Genomic DNA, 17,886 nt, shown 5'->3' with positions numbered 1-17,886 from the left:
CTAATATGTATGATCAACATTACAATTAACATCTTTATTTGCTACCTATTAATTATTTTATTTTGTTTTTCTACTCTTCTGTAGAAATTGAATATACTATGAATAAAATATGCAGCTGATGCAACATTTTCATTAGAATGTTTTCATGTTTCTTGCACCTGTCCCAACATTTGATGGGACGGGTGCAAAGGTTGTAAAATCAATTATAAAATTGAATGAAATAGAATTTAATTATAATGAAATAGATTAGTTTTAAGTTTCAGGTAATTCCTATGTAATTTATGTCTCAATACATTATATATGCATTTATTTCAATATAGCATCCAGTATTACTAACAGAAGCACCCTTAAATCCAAGGAGAAATAGAGAAAGGGCTGCAGAAATATTTTTTGAAACATTTAATGTTCCTGCACTCTTTATTTCTATGCAGGCTGTATTGAGTTTGTAAGTAAATACAAGTTGTATTGTTTTATTGATGTTGATTATTGTTTTTAGTTGTGAAAAAATTGACTAAATTGTTATTTGATGTATAAATTTACTGTAGAATATATACTATTGTATAAATACAGCCTTTAATATAAAGGCTGTATTTATAAAACAGTTTTATCTAGCCACCTAGTTAATTTTCTAATAAAATAAAAGTGAAGTATTGCATTTTGAGACTATTAGGCTGTGTTATTATAGCTCTCACTGATGTGAACAGTTACCGGCAAAGGATGGAATATAACTGCTTTTCAGAGAGGCATGGTGGTAGTGGTGCTTTTTAGCATTAGCATTAGTAGAGGCATTTGATGCAAGAAAGCAAGCTTATGCAGCATCAGCCAAAAAAAAAAAATAAAAAAAAACCCACTTCCACTTCACCCCTCTGTTCGTTCAAAATACCTGTCCAGCTGAGCCTTAAACTTATTTAGGCTATCAACCTCCACCACAAGGGATGGAAGTCTGTTCCACCAACCAACCACCCGCTGGCTAAAGGCAAATTTCCGCACGTCTATCCTACATCTGTCTTTCCTCAATTTGAATTTATGCCCTCTCAGGTGATTTTTCTGAGCTAGAGGAAGAATCCCATCAGCATTGAGCATGCTTAAACCATTCAAGGCTTTATACACCTCTATCAGATCACCTCGCTGGTGCCTAGTCTCCAGACACTGTAATTTGCAAAACTTAAGCCTTTCTTCGTAAGAGCACCCCTTTGTTCCATTCACTAATCTTGTTGCCCTTCTCTGTACTCGTTCCAGCAGCTCTACATCCTTCTTGAAATGAGGCCTCCAGACCTGTATACAGTACTCTAGGTGTGGCCTGACCATCGCCTTATACAATGGAATAATCACCTCCTTATCCCTGCTGGAAAAATTCCTGTATATCATTGACAATACTCCATGAGCTACTCTTGCAGCCCTTCTGCACTGCTCAGAGAACTTCATATCTGCCTGCACAACCACCCCCAAGTCCCTTTCATTCTCTACCACTGTCAGTGTAGTACCACAGAGTTGATACGTTGCTCTGGGGTTGCTGTTTCCCATGTGTAGTACTTTACATTTATCAATGTTAAACTTCATTTGCCACCTCTCAGCCCATCTGCTCAACCTTTCCAGATCCTGTTGCAGCAGCATAGTGTCAGTAGTGTCCTTGACAACCCTGCCAACCTTTGTATCGTCTGCAAACTTGGACATTGCTTATACAGTGCCAGACAAATTAATAGAAACTAGGTCCATTTTGTTGTGTTTTTTTTATAATAAATATAAACCCATGGAAACTGTGAAATTCATATTCTTAAGATGATATTGACTGAAGAAATTATATATTTTGACACATAAAAATAAATAAATTCAAGCATATGCAGATAGAATATCTCTTAAAGTTTTGATTTCCCTCCCCCCCCACCATGTCTAGCATAAAATTTGTTCTTTCAGTGGAGCTGTTAGATGGCTAACTGGTTCTAATAATATTATATTTAGGTTAGTTAAATAACATTTAATATAATGTTCGAAAGTTCATTCAGTAGCAGGACTACAGTGTATGATTGAGCATGTTATGAGTTTAGTGGTCAATGGAATTCCAAGAAGTGCAAGCACACACTGTGATCTTATTAATTCACAGTGAAGTCTGCTGATAGGCCAAATCCATTCGAGGCTTTAAACACCTCAAGGGGCCTAGTCTCGAGATGCTGCAATTTGCAGATTCAAGCCTTTCTAGGCAGTTGCGCACTTTTTATTCTCTTCACCAATGTGCTTCTTGCCCTTCTCTGCCTCCATTCCAGATCTACATCCTTCCTAAAGTGAGGCCTCCAGACCAGTATACCATACTTAAGAGTTTGACTAATCATGGCCTTATACAAAGCAATAATCACCTATTTATCCCTGCTATCAGTGACTTGATAAATTTTGGAAACAATGGGTCCAGCACTGAACCCTGGGGAACTCCACTAATAACATTAGTGCAAAAAGAGCGGTGCCTATTGATAACCACTGTGTCTTCTTCCATTTAACCATCCCTGTATCTACAGTAGTAACTTGTCCTTAATGCCACTTTGCTCCAGTTTGTACAGCAGGCTTTCATGTGCAACACTATCAAAAGCCTTCCCAAAATCCAAGTATATGATGAAAAAAATTAATTTTTACATCCGGTTCCTTGGTCATTGAATCATAGTAACCTCTCAGATTGGTTAGAAAAGACCAATCAAGAGACCAATTTGTTAAGGTCTTAACAAATTGGTCTCTTAACAAATCCATGCTGTGGTTGCAGTATAATTGCATGTCTGTCCAGTCGGTTCTGCATTACTTGTTTAACCAGTGATTCCATTAATTTTCCTGGAACAGATGCTAAGCTAACAGGTCTGTAATTAATTATGCTACCTTTTGATCCCCCTTTATGAACTGGGGATACATTTGCACATATCAAACCCACAGGGACCAATCCTGAATCCAAGGATGCTCTCATAATTATGGTTTAGGGTTTTCTTACCTCCTTTGCCACCTCCCTTAATATAACTGGATAGATTTCATCCACCCCAAGTTGTTTTTTTATGCCCATCTTCAACAATTTCTCCTCCACTTTCCTTTCAGTTATCACAAAATCATTTAGCTCCTCATTAAGAATTTGTTAAACTTCTGGCATCCCCCTTCCCTAAAGAATTCCTCATGTATGAGTAGATTAAAAATACCTATTCATTTTGTGTGCAACCTGAGCAGTGTCATCATCATCAACGGCGCCTCCATAGCCAGGTGGGAAGGAGCAGCAGTGCGTAGCACACGCTTCTTGATTAGACCGGGGTTCGAGCCCGTCACCACCAAATACGGAGGATACGGAAAGGTCAGGGAATGACCACCGCATATCCCGGAGAATATGGCCTTAGTTGCTAATGCTCCTAAAAACCAAATATCAAACAAACAAAAAAAACAAGAGCAGTGTCATCAACAGTTAACTCATAGATATCAAGTGGCTCAATGTGACTCAACCCCATTCCTTCTGCTCCTATTATAAACATAGAAGTGTTTGCTGCTTTTTTATTTGCATTCTTTGCCAGAGACTTCTCCTAATCAGCCTTACCTTGCCTAACCAGACATTGTCTGGTTAGGCAAGGTAAGGTTGATTGGGCTTAAACTCTGCCAAACATTTGTCCTTGAGGCTGTTGCAGACATTCTCTCAGATATGCCAGACAAGCTGTGCTTGCTACCTGGGAGTCTAAAATGCTGATGGAACTGATATTTGGGTGACACTCAAGTCAAGTGGACCTAATTTTGCCGAAGTCTGGATGGTCTGTGACATCCAGATCCTCTGCTTGCACCTTCACAATGGTTGGACTGTTAGTAATCCTGGGTGTAACCCCCATGCACATGCACACTGTGGTTGACCACCCAGGTGTGAACCAACATAAGCATAGTTTGAAGTGTGGGGCCCACACCACATGGAGGAATGCTGCCCCCTCTGTTACCAGGCAATATTAGGTGGTAGATGACTCTCATGAACTGGTGCAGTACTACCACTTTGCTTATTGGAGGATTGAGGTGGTGGAACCCATGTTTAGTCTCCAGAGCCAAGTTCCAGTTAAACCTTCCCCATCTCTTCCATTATACACTGACTGATGTCTTTAGAGGTTATGATGGACATCATGCCGAGATCCAAACTTCCTTACATTTTGAGGGTACAGCTCTAAATCGGTGTTTGCAGGCTGGCTGCTAGTTAGTACACCAGACTGAAACTATTGGTAACTCTCTAGAAGGCTTCCGGATCAGCTTGTGTATAATCTTGCTACCTCTACTCTGCCAGATAGTGACTGGAGGGAGTCAGAGTAGTGTGTATGCGGGGAGCATTGTCGAGGCCATGTTATGTCAAGGATCTGAGTATATTCTTACCATGTGTATTCCATATCCAAAAATCCCCCCCCCACACACTTTTTCTTACACCATGAATAGAGCAAACTTATCTGCGAAAATATCTAAACCTCCAAAACACTTCCTAGTTCACTTCATAAATATACGTGGTCTCAGGTCTAATCTCAATGATGTCCATTTCCACTTCTCTTTGTTTCCACCTCTGTCAAAACCAGATGGTTCTATTGTCACTTCAGCCAAGGATAAAGCTGACCTGCCAGCATCCCATTTTTCTTCAAACTCATGTATTTATCATCTTGGTAAAACACCTCTCATCCTTCCTAGCACGCTCCATTCAATTCCTCCTGTGGTCTCCCATCAAAATGATGTCAAAAGGATTTTGACGAAACTTGATGCTAAGTAAGCTCCAGATGGTATTTCTCCACTTGTTCTTAAAACCTGTGCTCCTGAACTTACTCCTGTTTTTTGCTGCCTTTCTTTCACTTTCTTATTCCAAAAGTGTTTTTCCTTCTACTTGGAAATTTGCTCATATCCAGCCAGTTCCTAAAAACGGTGACAAATCGCTTCCATCCAATTATCGTCCCATGTAATTACTCCTATTCTTTCTAAAGTAATGGAGAAATCAATTAACTGCCAACTCTAAAACTATCTAGAAACTTTCTATCTGATCAATGATCGCCAGTATGGATCAATGATCTGTCAATGTTGATCCACTGGTGATATTCTGGCTTATGTTACCCATTTATGGACAAATTCAATGGAAAAGTTTGGTGAAACACAAGCAGTTGCTCTTGACATTTCAGAGGCTTTTAATCATGTTTGGCCTAAAGGTCTTCTAAACAAGCTTCCATCCTATGGTTTGCAACTGTTTTTTGTAATTGGTTATCTAGTTTTCTCTCCGATCGCTCACTGAGGGTGATTGTAGATGGCTCTCTGTCTTCTAACTTCTCCACTAATGCTGGTGTCCCCCAAGGTGCAGTTCTTTCTCACTCTTTTCTTCTTGTATATCAATGACCTTCTTCCATTGACCCGAAATCCTATCCATAGTTTTGCTGATGATAGCACATTGCATTCCACTTTCCAGTTTGAAAAACCATGCCCAGTCAGCGTCAACTTCTCGACTGTCCTCTATCAATTCTTTAAGTGCCAATTTCCAGGTGATTCTCCAATGAGGCAAAGACAACTTAGTTGATTTCAGTCCTGTCTTATATCTCGCAAAAAGGATTCTTCTGCTCATTGCTTATTTTTGGTGACACTCTGATTTCTGTGCAAGATAATATTTCTCTTTTGGGGGTTACCCTGACTTCTAATCTCTCTTGGCACAAGCACATTGCAAATATTGCTTCCTCTGCATCTAAAAAAATGGTTTTCTCTTTCGCCCTCTGTGTTACTTTTCTTCCAAACAGCTGTTCACTCTGTACAATTCACAAATCTGCCCTACCATGGAATATTGTTTCCACATCTGGGGTTGTGCCTCCAAAACTTCTCTCAGGCTTCTAGATTCCATTCAGAAGAGGACATTTAGGCTAATTAATGACTCCTCTCTAACAGAATCTATCCACTCTCTGTCTCATAAGATACTTCCGTGGGCATTGTTCTTCTGAATTGTCTTCTGTAATCCCCCCTTTATTTCAAAACAGTCCGAACATGTGCCGCCACCAGCCAACATCCATTTACTGTCCAACTTCAAACTCACAGAACCAACTTTTCATCTTCCTCGTTTATTCATTCAACTGCCAATTTCTGGAACAACCTTCCTTCGTACGTATTTCCTGAAAATTACAGCCTACAGAAGTTCAAGTCTAATGTCAACAAATACCTCCGTTCATTGTTCTAATACCTCATGTTTGGGGTTTTCGTAAAAAAAAAAACCTCCTTTGTGACTTGACTGCAGACTAGTTTATTAGTTTATGTCTACCATAGGCTCTGTCTCACCTGATAGTTGGTATGCATCCCATGCACTTTTCTTCTCTGCCACTTGTTTGAATAGTCATCTGACATCCATTTAGGTTTAAGCTTTGAACAGTATTTCTTCAGAGGTTTGAAAAGCATAGTAGCTTCTTTGAATTTTTCCCTGAATACTTCTATTTAGAACCTGCCATTGGTATTGACTCATCATTTGGTCCCACTGCACACAATTTAAAAACTGTATGATGCCACTGTAGTCATCACCCTTATGAAATAAAGGCCCTTTCCTTTACTTTTGACAATTTGTTATTGTTATTTGATTTTTAGGAGCATTAGCAACTAAGGCCATATTGCTCCGGGATATGCGGTGGTCATTCCCTGACCTTTCCGCATCCTCCGTATTTGGTGGTGACGGGCTCGAACCCCGGTCTAATCAGGAAGCGTGTGCTGCGCACTGCTGCTCCTTCCCACCTGGCTACGGAGGCACCTCTCTTTTGACAATAGTTATGTCTTTAATTAAGTTCCACATTAGTACACTGTGGTCATTATCACCCAGTGGGTCTTTTACCTGCTGGTTCTTAAAGCATGAAGAATCCCTGCTGATAACCAGATCAAGAGTATTGCTTTCTCTCTTCTTGCCTCTCCAATGTACTGCTGTTGTAAAGCTCATCCAAGAAATCCACAAAAGTCTTCCTAGTGTGAGAGTAACCAATCCACTAATTACAGTCAACATCTGGAATGTTAAAATCCCATTATGAGACATTCTCATTTCTCGCCCATCCCACTCTATTTCTCTGTGTAGCTGTTGTATACTCACCACAGTCATTAGGCTTATAAAACACTCCAACTCTCAATTTTGTTTTTCTATTGTTTATATCACACCAGACTGACTCAGCATTGCACTCATCACCGATGTCAACTGGATGCACTGCCTTGGATTTAATATGCTTCTTAACTAATAGCATAACCCCTTCCACCTCTCCTGTCCTGTCTGTCCTTCCTGTGTACACTGTACTCCCCATATTCATTACTTATGTCTGAGTGACACTGTATCTCCTCTTTTCCTACAATGTCTGTATTTGATGACTTAATCAGTACTTCAAATTCAATAAATTTATTTACTATGCTTCTAGCCTTAGTGTGTATGTAAGTATACAAGCATGTGTTCTTACTCTTAGTTACCCTAACACAGCCCATGTATTTGTTTGTTCCATGATGACCCATAGCAGGGTCTGAAATCCCAGACACCTCGCTTTTTAGGAAAACACTTTGTACATAAATTTTTATCAGTAGAAACACACTAAGGATAATGCTTTGTTTTTCACAAACTAAAGAATTAAAATTCAGCAAGCATAATCTTCAAATAATTTTTCATTTTCTTCTTGTAGAAAATACTAGATAAAATTGTTTTAAATAATCAAAGAAAAAATACTAAACTAGGGAAAAATAACTTAAACATAAACAAAAGATATGTGAAACCATTAACTAAGCAAACAGTGTTTATAGTGCCCTCTAGACCAGGGGTTTCCAAACTTTTTAGACATGCGGAGCCCCACATCAGAAAGAAAAAACATTCTGGAGCCTTAATAAAAAAATACACTAAAAATAGAAAGTTGGTCACGAGCACCAGATCTTTACATATATAACATGCACATTGATAGTCCAAGGTCACTCAGAAAAGGCCAAATTTACTTTTTAGTTTATGCTCAGCGTATTCTGTTTCAATTTTATAGTTTTAGAAAAAAAATATTAACATTCTAAAATTTCCTCACCAAGCCCTAGACGACTATGGCAGAGCCCAAGGGCTTTGCCGAGCATAGTTTGAAAAACCCTGCCTAGACAATGTGATTGATACTAAGCAAAATCCAAGCTGTAATGCATGTAGACATGTATAGTATCTTACGTAGGGCTTCTCCAGAACTTCAGTTCAACTCCTCTGTAGAACACTGTGATGATACAGAAATCTGTAAATGGCCGAAAGTGTATGTAATGTTGTGTTTGTACAGAGTAAGTATTGTGTTGCTTAGTTGTTTCTGTCCACTTAGTCATCACCAGGAAGGTGATCTGCAAAGTCTTCTCAGTGTCTGTTTACAGGGAGGTAGGCTACAACTATGTATGTACTGGAGCCCACCTTTACAATCTCATGCCGAATGCCTAGAGTGAGCTTTGAATAATTCAAAAAAAAAAAAAAAAAAAAAAAAAAAAATTAGTAAATAAACTTATTCCTGGAGTTAGCACACACATATAGACTCACTCACTCAACCGTCCTCTAGCACACTCTTGATAGAATAGACGAAAATGACATGACAAAGTTAGAAAAGCAAAAAGATGAGGAGGAATCCTGCATAAGCAAACCTAGGCCAGCAGTAATCCCGCCTCAGAGCCATACCTTGGCCAGCAGTAATCCCGCCTCAGAGCCATACCTAGGCCAGCATTGAAGATGGAGAAATGGTTCAGAAAGGATATAGTAGAATTCAGCAGATAGCAATCCTGACTTCTTTTTTTCCCATGGTTTGGTGACTATGGATGAATTGTGGATACATCACTTTGATCCAGAAATAAAATAGGTTTCAAAACAATGGAAACATCATGAGCTACTCCCAAAAAGGCCAGAGTGCAGCCATCTGCAGGAAAGGTGTTGCTATCAGTATTCTGGGTTGAGATGGGCATTATTCTCACAGATTACCTGGAAAAGGGTACCGCCATCAATGCACATTACTACAGCAACTTACTGAAGCAATTAAAGAAAAGTGATGTGTAATGCTTGGCAAAGGCGTGGTTTGTTTCTCAACATTGTACCAGCTCACACTGCTGTCACAACCACTGATCTTGCTTGGAAGTTGGGACTACATATCTTGCCACACCTGTCTTATTCCTCTGACTTGGCACCTTCTGACTTTTCACTTTCCACAGTCAAAATCATTTTGCATGGAAAGCAGTTTTTTGTTAATGCACTTGTCCATCTCACAGACCTTAATATACACACACTCCCTGAGTGTAATACAAAGGGTACTAGGAAAGTTTTGCAATATGACGCAACAATGAATCACAGGAAGCTGCTTGTTGCTGCACGTTGAGACATGTTCATACGTGCATAGTAGCCGCCGCGCCAAGTCGATGGGCTCAGTTATTCATTAGTAGTGAGAGTGTAAAGTGCTTGCGATGGCATCGTGGTCACGAAATGAGATAAGGACAGTTTTGCGGTATAATTTCGTGCGTGGTTTAACCATAGACCAGTGCTTAGAAGAAATGACTCTTGCACTAGATGATGATTGTCCACATCGTACAACGATATTCAGGTGGTATAGAGAATTCCAAAGGGGAAATTTCACTCTGGAGGATTCTGAGAGGCCGGGAAGGCCACGAACGTCAGTTACGGAGGAAAACGTTACTGCTGTGAGGAAAATGCTTGACGAAAACAGGCGAGTGACCTACCAACAGATAGAGGATACTTTGGGCCTAAATGCACCAGCAATTCGTTCGATTCTGCAAGATCATTTGCACATGAAGAAACTTTGTTCTCTCTGGGTGCTGCATCAACTGACTGAAGAGCAGATGACACGACGTGTGACTTGGTGCCGGGAGATGTTAAAAAAGTTTGATAAGGGACAATCTCGGTATGTGAACAACATCGTGACAGGTGACGAGACTTGGCTGTACTATTACGATCTGCCAACCAAGGCTCAAAACAAAGTTTGGGTCTTTGATGATGACGACACACCCGTAACTGTCAGAAAATCCCGATCTGTAAAGAAGAAAATGATAGCTGTATTTTTCAAATTGAGTGGAATTGTGGAACGTGTCGTTTTGGAAACGCAGAAGACAGTCACAGCTAAGTGGTATACTGAACAATGCCTGCCTAAAGTCATTGGATCTATGAAGAACCTGCGGCCAAAGTCAAGAATGGACACCTGGTACCTCCATCATGATAATGCTGCAGCTCACCGCGCCAAAGCCTGCACCGAATATTTGACCACGACAGGACTGAAACTTCTCGAGCACCCTCCCTACAGGCCAGACCTTGCTCCCTGCGACTTTGCACTGTTCCCACATGTGAAAATGAAGCTAAAAGGGCGGCGGTTTTCCAGTGATGAGGAGCTTCTACGGGCTTGGGACAACGAGTGTGCTTTACTCCGTAGTGAAACATGGCAGAACTGGTTTAAAGATTGGTTTCGGAGGATGGACAGGTGTATTGAATGTAGAGGAAATTACTTTGAAAAAATTAAATAAACAAAGCTGTATTGCAAAACTTTCCTAGTACCCTTTGTATCTACCCTCAAAAACAGCTGTTCCATCAGACATCCAGTACTGAAACAAATTTGATCCCATTTATGGGGCTGCAAAAGTAAGAACCAGTCACTCAAGTTATGTCGAATCCCTGGACATTCAGTAATTCCAGGGAATGAACTGGTAGATGAGGCTGCCAAACACCTAGCCTACTCAGATACAACAGAGTTATTGATAATATACACAGATTATAAAATAATAATACAAAAAAACTTGTAAAGATAAATGTCACAAAATCTGGCAGACACAGACTAACAACAAACTTTTCTAGATTAAACAAAACACTGCCATGTTTGTGGTTTTGTTTCTAGATTAAACAAAACCACAAACATGGCAGTCCACTTTCAAAATTGACAAGAACACGTATTAGTCAGAACACATATTGGTCATATACATTTGACTCAGTATAGTTAGGGAAGGACGCTACATGGTTGTTTTCCATTAAGGTTATTATTATATTAATACCACTCTTATACCACATGAAATTAATAATATAGTTTATTAGGCTGTTCACCTACATTACTATACATTAAAGTGATGTTTTGGATATCTTAATACTTCGGGTATCTGTCAGCAGGTAAGAATTTAATCTCTTTATATTTACCTTAGATTTCCTGTTTTCTATTTTAACAGCAAATGAAAACTTAATACTTTAGAATCATAATTTGTAATTGTATTTTATATTTTCTGTTTCCCCAACAGCATAGTCTGATGATGGGTATCGGTAAGATACCTGAAACATCACATTAATGTATAGTAATGTAGGCCAGCAGCCTAATAAACTATATTATTAATTTCACGTGGTATTAATATAATAAAAATCTTCATTTGACTCACTTTTATCTTTTAATTGCAGACAGTCCTCCTATTGCATGCATTGTAATAAACAACTCACAGTCAAACATACTCTTATCAAATGCAGTTATCGTGATATTCAAGCAGGAACTTTACAGTTGAGCTTAGAGGAACCACTCACATTAACAACATTAACAAATCAAATTGGAAACGATGCAAACCCAAATAATCAAATGATTTAAGGTTTTTTAAAGCAGATCCACGTATTTGGTAGATTATTATAAAGTAACATTATAAATGCTTCGAAATGCTCCTGTAGCGCAGGCAAACTTAAATAGGCAAATCTTGGCCTTAGTAATCTTTATGCATATACCAACCAACCTAATATAGATTTCTGATTATATGTTAGAAATTGAAACACAGGAATCTTTAAACTTCCCAAATTTGACTATTATGAGAAAGCAAAAATTCTTACCCACTAAAATATTGCATATTTCAATAAGACAAATTTATGGCTGTATTTACAATTCAAGAGTTTCCATCTCCTATCACACACAGTCTGTTCTGTATAATCAGTTTATCTTGCAGTAAGCCGACCGGGCTAGCCGGGTGGGTAAAGCGCCTGCCTGGCAACCCAAAGGTCGCGGGTTCGAATCCCGCCTCGGGCTTGGATCAGAGTACTACAAAAACCTTGGGAGGTGCATTATGGCCACAGAAACTGATGCGCCAACAACTACCAAAAAAAAATCTTGCAGTAAAATTAAGTAATACACTGGAAGATAGAAAAGAAATTAACAACTAAGATGAAGATTTGCAGGCCCTGATTACCTTTGTTTGTTAGTAGATTACATTAAGAATGGGGTATTAGATAGACATTTATCCACCACTAACGGCCTCCATAGCCGAGTGGGCAGGAGCAGGAGTGCAGTATCACACGCTCTTTGAGTAGACCGGCGTTCAAGCCCCTGACTGCTGAATATGGTCGATCTGCCAACCCGCACTGGACCAGCGTGGCAGATTATGGTCCATTTCCCTCAACATGAATTGTTGAGGAGGCTTCCATCCTGCAGTGGGTTGATAATGGCTGCACTTTACTTTTACTTTACTTTTTTATCCACCACTAATATTCTGATAGGAAAATTATTCTCAATTCTTACTGAATTAATGTATAAAGATGTTCTTTAACCAAAGTAGTGCAGTAATTATATTAAATGTCTTGAATGGCTGAACTTGTTGCACCCTTATGGATTGCACATATTAACCATATAAAATTTAGTTGAGGCAGGCTGTTCAGGAGCTTTCGAACTGAATCCCTCTCTGTATATGTAATCTCTGTTTTAAATTTGATAATATTTAAATTTTTGATTTACAGTCCAATTGTTTTAACCTACTTATTTCAAAAACCTTGCATTTGAGGCTATTCTGAAATTTTTTTTTAATGTCTGTTGAATTTATTATTTTTGAAACATGGAGCTACATTAAATTATGTGAAGGAGTAGTCTGCATTTCCCTACCACTAGTTGTAGCAGTTAACTTTTGGATGGTCATGTGTGCACTCTCTTGGAAATCATGTCATATGTGCTGTCCTCTTCTAAATAATGCAAAAAAGTGTTTGTCCCATTTTGGGGAAGTTTTTCAAATTTAAACTGTGCGTAAATGTTGCTGTCTGATTTTTGCAGTTGTATATATTTTCCATACTTTTGTTGTTATCAGCAGTACCAGTGTGGAATCTCACTGTCTGTCATGTGATAACAAGGATAAACATAACTGTAACTAACTTGAAGATTTTGTCTTGGCACACTCCTACTAATAGTAGCAGTTTTAAAGTTGGTGTTATTTTATTTTTACATTTGAAATGAAAACGTTTTAAGAAAGCTACTGAATTACAGAGGACCTCGGAATAGTAATTCACAGGTAATGAAATATTATAAAGGGTCAAGGAACAAACAAGGTCAAAGGAAAACATCAGATTTAAATATTTTGAACAAATTTTGATTGATAGGCCAAGAAAAGAAGAAAAAGCAAACAAACAAACATCAGTACTGATGTTTATAAAGTTTGCTTTTCTCCTTTCTTTGGCCTTTTAATCTACATTTTAAAGAAATGTATACATTTCTTTAAAATGTATACAGTTATAAAATTGCTATTCTCCTTTTTATATTCCCTTTTAACACTAAATTTTCTTAACTCCTTATGCATCAATACTGATACTATGTAGTTTTGATCTATCTATCTTCCGTGTATGTTTTGTATATTTTAGGGTTCCTCCTTTCCAACCGTCTTTTAAGCTTTCAACTTCTTCCTATTCCCAGCCCTTTATTTTTAAGTGTGTTGTATCCTTGGGAAAATGCAAGCACTGACCATGCTGGAAAAAATTCTAGGCAACAAGCCCTGCACAGTGTCAGAATTGATTAACAAGTCTCCCATTGTTAATTCCATCTTGTTATGTCATAGCAAAATTTTAGATAGGATGAAATTCAGCCCTAACTTGTGCCTTTTTCTTTTTTTCCTAACATCACCTCATACTCATTAAGTAAATGAGGTGATGTTAGAATGACTGTTTTTAACATCATTAGTACCAACATATACAATAGTATCACCAAATTTTGCCCCTGGCAGACATTGGTTTTGAGTGGGACTCTAAAGCACTAATGGAATAGATACTGAGCTTCCACTTGATGAGTCAAGTGGACCATATTTTGGTGAAATGTGGTCATTCTATGACATTCAGATTCTCTGCTTGCACCTTCATGATAGGGGACTGCTTGTAACTCTTTGTAATACCCCAATATGCAAGGGACAATCCTCCTTACATACTGGAGCTTGCATACAGGAAGTGACTGTTCAGGTATGAACCAGTATAAGCTGGGTTTCAGGTGTGGCAACCACATCACATAGGGCCGACCAGGCTAGCCAGGTGGGTAAAGTGCCCTGGAAAGCCAAAGGTCACGGGTTCGAATCCCGCCTTGGCCTTGGATCAGAGTAAATGCAAAAACTTTGGGAGGTGCATTATGGCCACAGAAGCCGATGCCGGCAACAACAAAAAAAAACATCACATAGGAACGTTGCCCCTAGGTGTCACCAGGCAATTCTAGGTGATAGATAACTCTCATCATCCAGTGCAGTATTACTGACACTTTGTTTATTGGAGCCGTAAGATAGTGAAACCCATGTTTATTTTCCAGAGCAAAGCTCCAGCAACCCCACCATTTCTTCCATCACACAGTGTGCATAACGTCATTGGAGGTTATGATGGGCATCAGACAAGATCCCAGGCGCCTCCGTAGCCAGGAGCAACAGTGCGTAGCACACGCTTCTTGATTAGGAAGGGGTTCAAGCCCATTACCACCAAATATGGAGGATGTGGAAAGGTCAGGGAATGACTACCACATATCCCCGGAGCAATATGGCCTTAGTTGCTAATGCTCCTAAAAACCAAAAATAAGAAACAGACAGACAAGATCCTTACATTTTGAAGGAACAGGCTCTAAAACAGTTTTCATTGGCCAGCAACTAGGGAGTCCGCCAATCTGTTGGGAACACCCTAGATGGGATCCAGATTAGCCGATGTATAAATTTGCTCCCTCGCCATTGTCAAGGCCATGTAATTTCATGGAGCTGGGTAGAGTGTAGTAGCAACTGTGTACTACTCGGTAGTGGATAATGAAAAGAACCCAGGGAGTAATTGTGAAGTTCTCTGAGCACTGCGGCGCCTCCGTAGCCAGGTGGGAAGGAGCAGCAGTGCGTTGCACACGCTTCTTGATTAGACCGGGGTTCGAGCCCGTCACCACCAAATACGGAAGATGCGGAAAGGTCAGGGAATGACCACCGCATATCCCGCAGCAATATGGCCTGAGTTGCTAATGCTCCTAAAAACCAAATAACAATATCTGAGCACTGCAGGACAATTCATGGGGTTTTGTCAGTGATATGCAGGAATTTGCTAGCAGAGATAAGGAGATGATTATCCTACTATATAAGGCAATGATCAGGCCACATCTTGATTATTGCATACAGGTCGGGAGGCTTCGTTTTAGGAAGGATGTAGAGCTGCTGTAATGTGTACAGAGAAGAGCAATGAGACTGGTGAGGGAAAAGAAAGGAGTGCTCTTACGAAGAAAGGCTTCAGTTCTGCAAATTGCAGCATCTGAGACTATACCTGCAAGGTGATCTGATTGAGGTATTTAAGGCTCTAAATAGCTTGTGCAAACTTAGTGCTGATTGGGATTCTTTCTCTTGCTCAGACTATGTACATAAGGGGGCACAAATTCAAATTGAGGAAGGATGGTTGCAGAATAGATGTAAATCAGTTTGCCTTAACTGCATAGGGCTGACTCAACAGTTTTCAGTTTTGTTTTGGTTTATGTATTGTTTATGTGCATTTTGTGTTCATGTGCATTTTAGCTTACCGCATAATGTAGATACTTTCGATTCTTCTTTTTCTTTCTGTTTTTTTTTTTTTTTTAATGGCCTCTGAGATTATGCATGTCAGCTAGTGCTAATAATGCAAAGATGGTGAAAAGCTATCAGAAAAATGTTTCTTTGGAAACTAAATTGAATATTCTATAAAGACTGGACTTTAGTGAGAGATTTGAAAATCAACAGTATTGCAACCTGTTTTTGTAAATACAGTATGCACATAAGGTTCTGTAATTTTAAGGTATGCTTTCTTACATTTTGTTGAATATATATATATATACTGTATTATGTTTTGTCACATAATTTATATATTTAAAGTTTATATTTAAAACTTCAAATTTTTCCGCTACATTTAATATTGCTTTTTTTTAGAGAAATGGTACCTTAAAATGTATGCCAACCACTTAAAATTATTTACATAATATTCTATGTATAAATCTGTCCCCATTTAACACGAGTTCACTGCAGTCTGTTTTTAGGGCCTCACTTAAGAGCACTAAGCACTAAATAATATTATATATTATTGCAGACACATATATTATGGAGTGTTTAAACTTATAAAATAGAGAATGTATTTTATTCTTGCATATTTATGTAAATACCAAAAAAATATATATATACATTTTTAATTATTCCGTTAGTATTAAAATATGGTAATACAGAGACACACAAATATAGGCATATCTGTCTGTTGCCAAATGTATTCAAATGCACAGAGATGCTGCAAGAAGTGATTTTAGTTCAAAAAGTTAATACATAGTAGGACCACTATTCTCCTGTATGGCAGCCTTAACTTTCCTGGGCATATTTTCTACCCACACGTGATAAGTGTTGATCAGAATTTGCTTCCACGCTTCCTGCAAAGCAACTGCCGGAAACGGCATGGAAGAAAGTCATTTCAGTTATATCCTAATCTGATCCTTTAATGGTTTTGCTGCCAACTTTTCCAACAACCTTTTTGACTCAGGATTGAAAATCATTGGATCGATTCAATCTGGACTGAAAACTGCAGAGACATTTTTGAGCTTTCTTCTAACTGTGACTGAATTAATGAAAGGTTGCTTGACAAAAATATCTGGTTTTCTTCTGTAAAATTGGAAGAAAAAGTAGGGTGGTTTCCCTCCAAGTAGATTAAAAATCTAAAGCTACATATTTGCACGAGGAAGCAGTGAATGTGTTAATTTGTTCAACAGGTGTGGAATGAATTAGAGGGTTGTCACTGTCAAGGTTCAGGCACTTGTTTGAACAGCCCAATTTTTTGACATCATTATCCACACACCAGTTCTGTGTGATGTTGGTCCATTGTCATGCTAATATTCAAAGAACCCATTTCTACAGTGGCGCCACAATGTAATAGAGCATAATTGTCCAAAACATACAGGTTGATCTTAGACTTAATTGTTTCAGACTACAGTGGTACCTTGGATTACGAGTAACTTGGTCTGCGAGTATTTTGCAAGACGAGCAAAAATTTTTAATAAATTTTAACTTGATAAACGAGCGAGGTCTTGCAATACGAGTACAGTCAGTCCTCGTATAACACGTGTTTACATTACACGAATTCGATCATACACGATTTATAAATAGGGGAACGATATCTTATATAACACGAACCGAATTCGCTTATGCACGATTCGCCTTTGTGTTTACAAGAAATGGCAGTCGAACGCAGAATCACCCCAAATGAACGCAACACGATGGGAATGAAGAGAAGATTCCGAAAATGTATTTATGTGTTTTATATCAGTGAAGGGGAAACACATTTCACCATAATAACGTAAAAACCAACACAATTCCAGCTATCGGTATACAGTAATCGCAAATGCAATTAGACCGAGTTTACTACCAGTTTATAACAGATTCCACTAGCAGAAACGCAACTGGAAATTGTTTTTATTGTTTTATTGTAGTAACCCCTTGAAATGTGCTTTAGGAAAATGTGAGGTGTTAATAGTGTATCTCTGCCTTTATGGTGTTGTTTATTCAGTTGCTACACGGGCGCAGCTTTGTTTATGTGTATCAAGGGTGCCTCCTCATTTTGTAATTGTGCTTTATTTCCTAAAAATTGCCTACCGAGCGTCACGTGATCACGTGCTGCTCGGGATTGTGGTTAATCGTCTCGCATGTTCGGTCTCAGTCGGC

General features: G+C 38.8%; 1 protein-coding gene across 1 annotated transcript in view; it reads left to right on the top strand.

The window, feature by feature from the left end:
* Window positions 1–17,886, top strand: part of Arp1 (Actin-related protein 1) — a 341,295-nt gene that overhangs the window by 165,554 nt on the left and 157,855 nt on the right. Inside the window, exon 5 of the mRNA XM_090385032.1 lies at window positions 321–445. Within this exon, the coding sequence (XP_090241158.1) occupies window positions 321–445 (125 nt within the window). The remainder of the gene's footprint in view (window positions 1–320; window positions 446–17,886) is intronic.

This window comes from Mastigoproctus giganteus, chromosome 11 (genome assembly GCF_048544385.1).
Source record: "Mastigoproctus giganteus isolate SK-2022 chromosome 11, ASM4854438v1, whole genome shotgun sequence".
Taxonomy (NCBI): domain Eukaryota; kingdom Metazoa; phylum Arthropoda; class Arachnida; order Uropygi; family Thelyphonidae; genus Mastigoproctus; species Mastigoproctus giganteus.
Note: the sequence above shows the minus strand (reverse complement) of the source record. Positions and strands in the feature narration are given on the sequence as shown.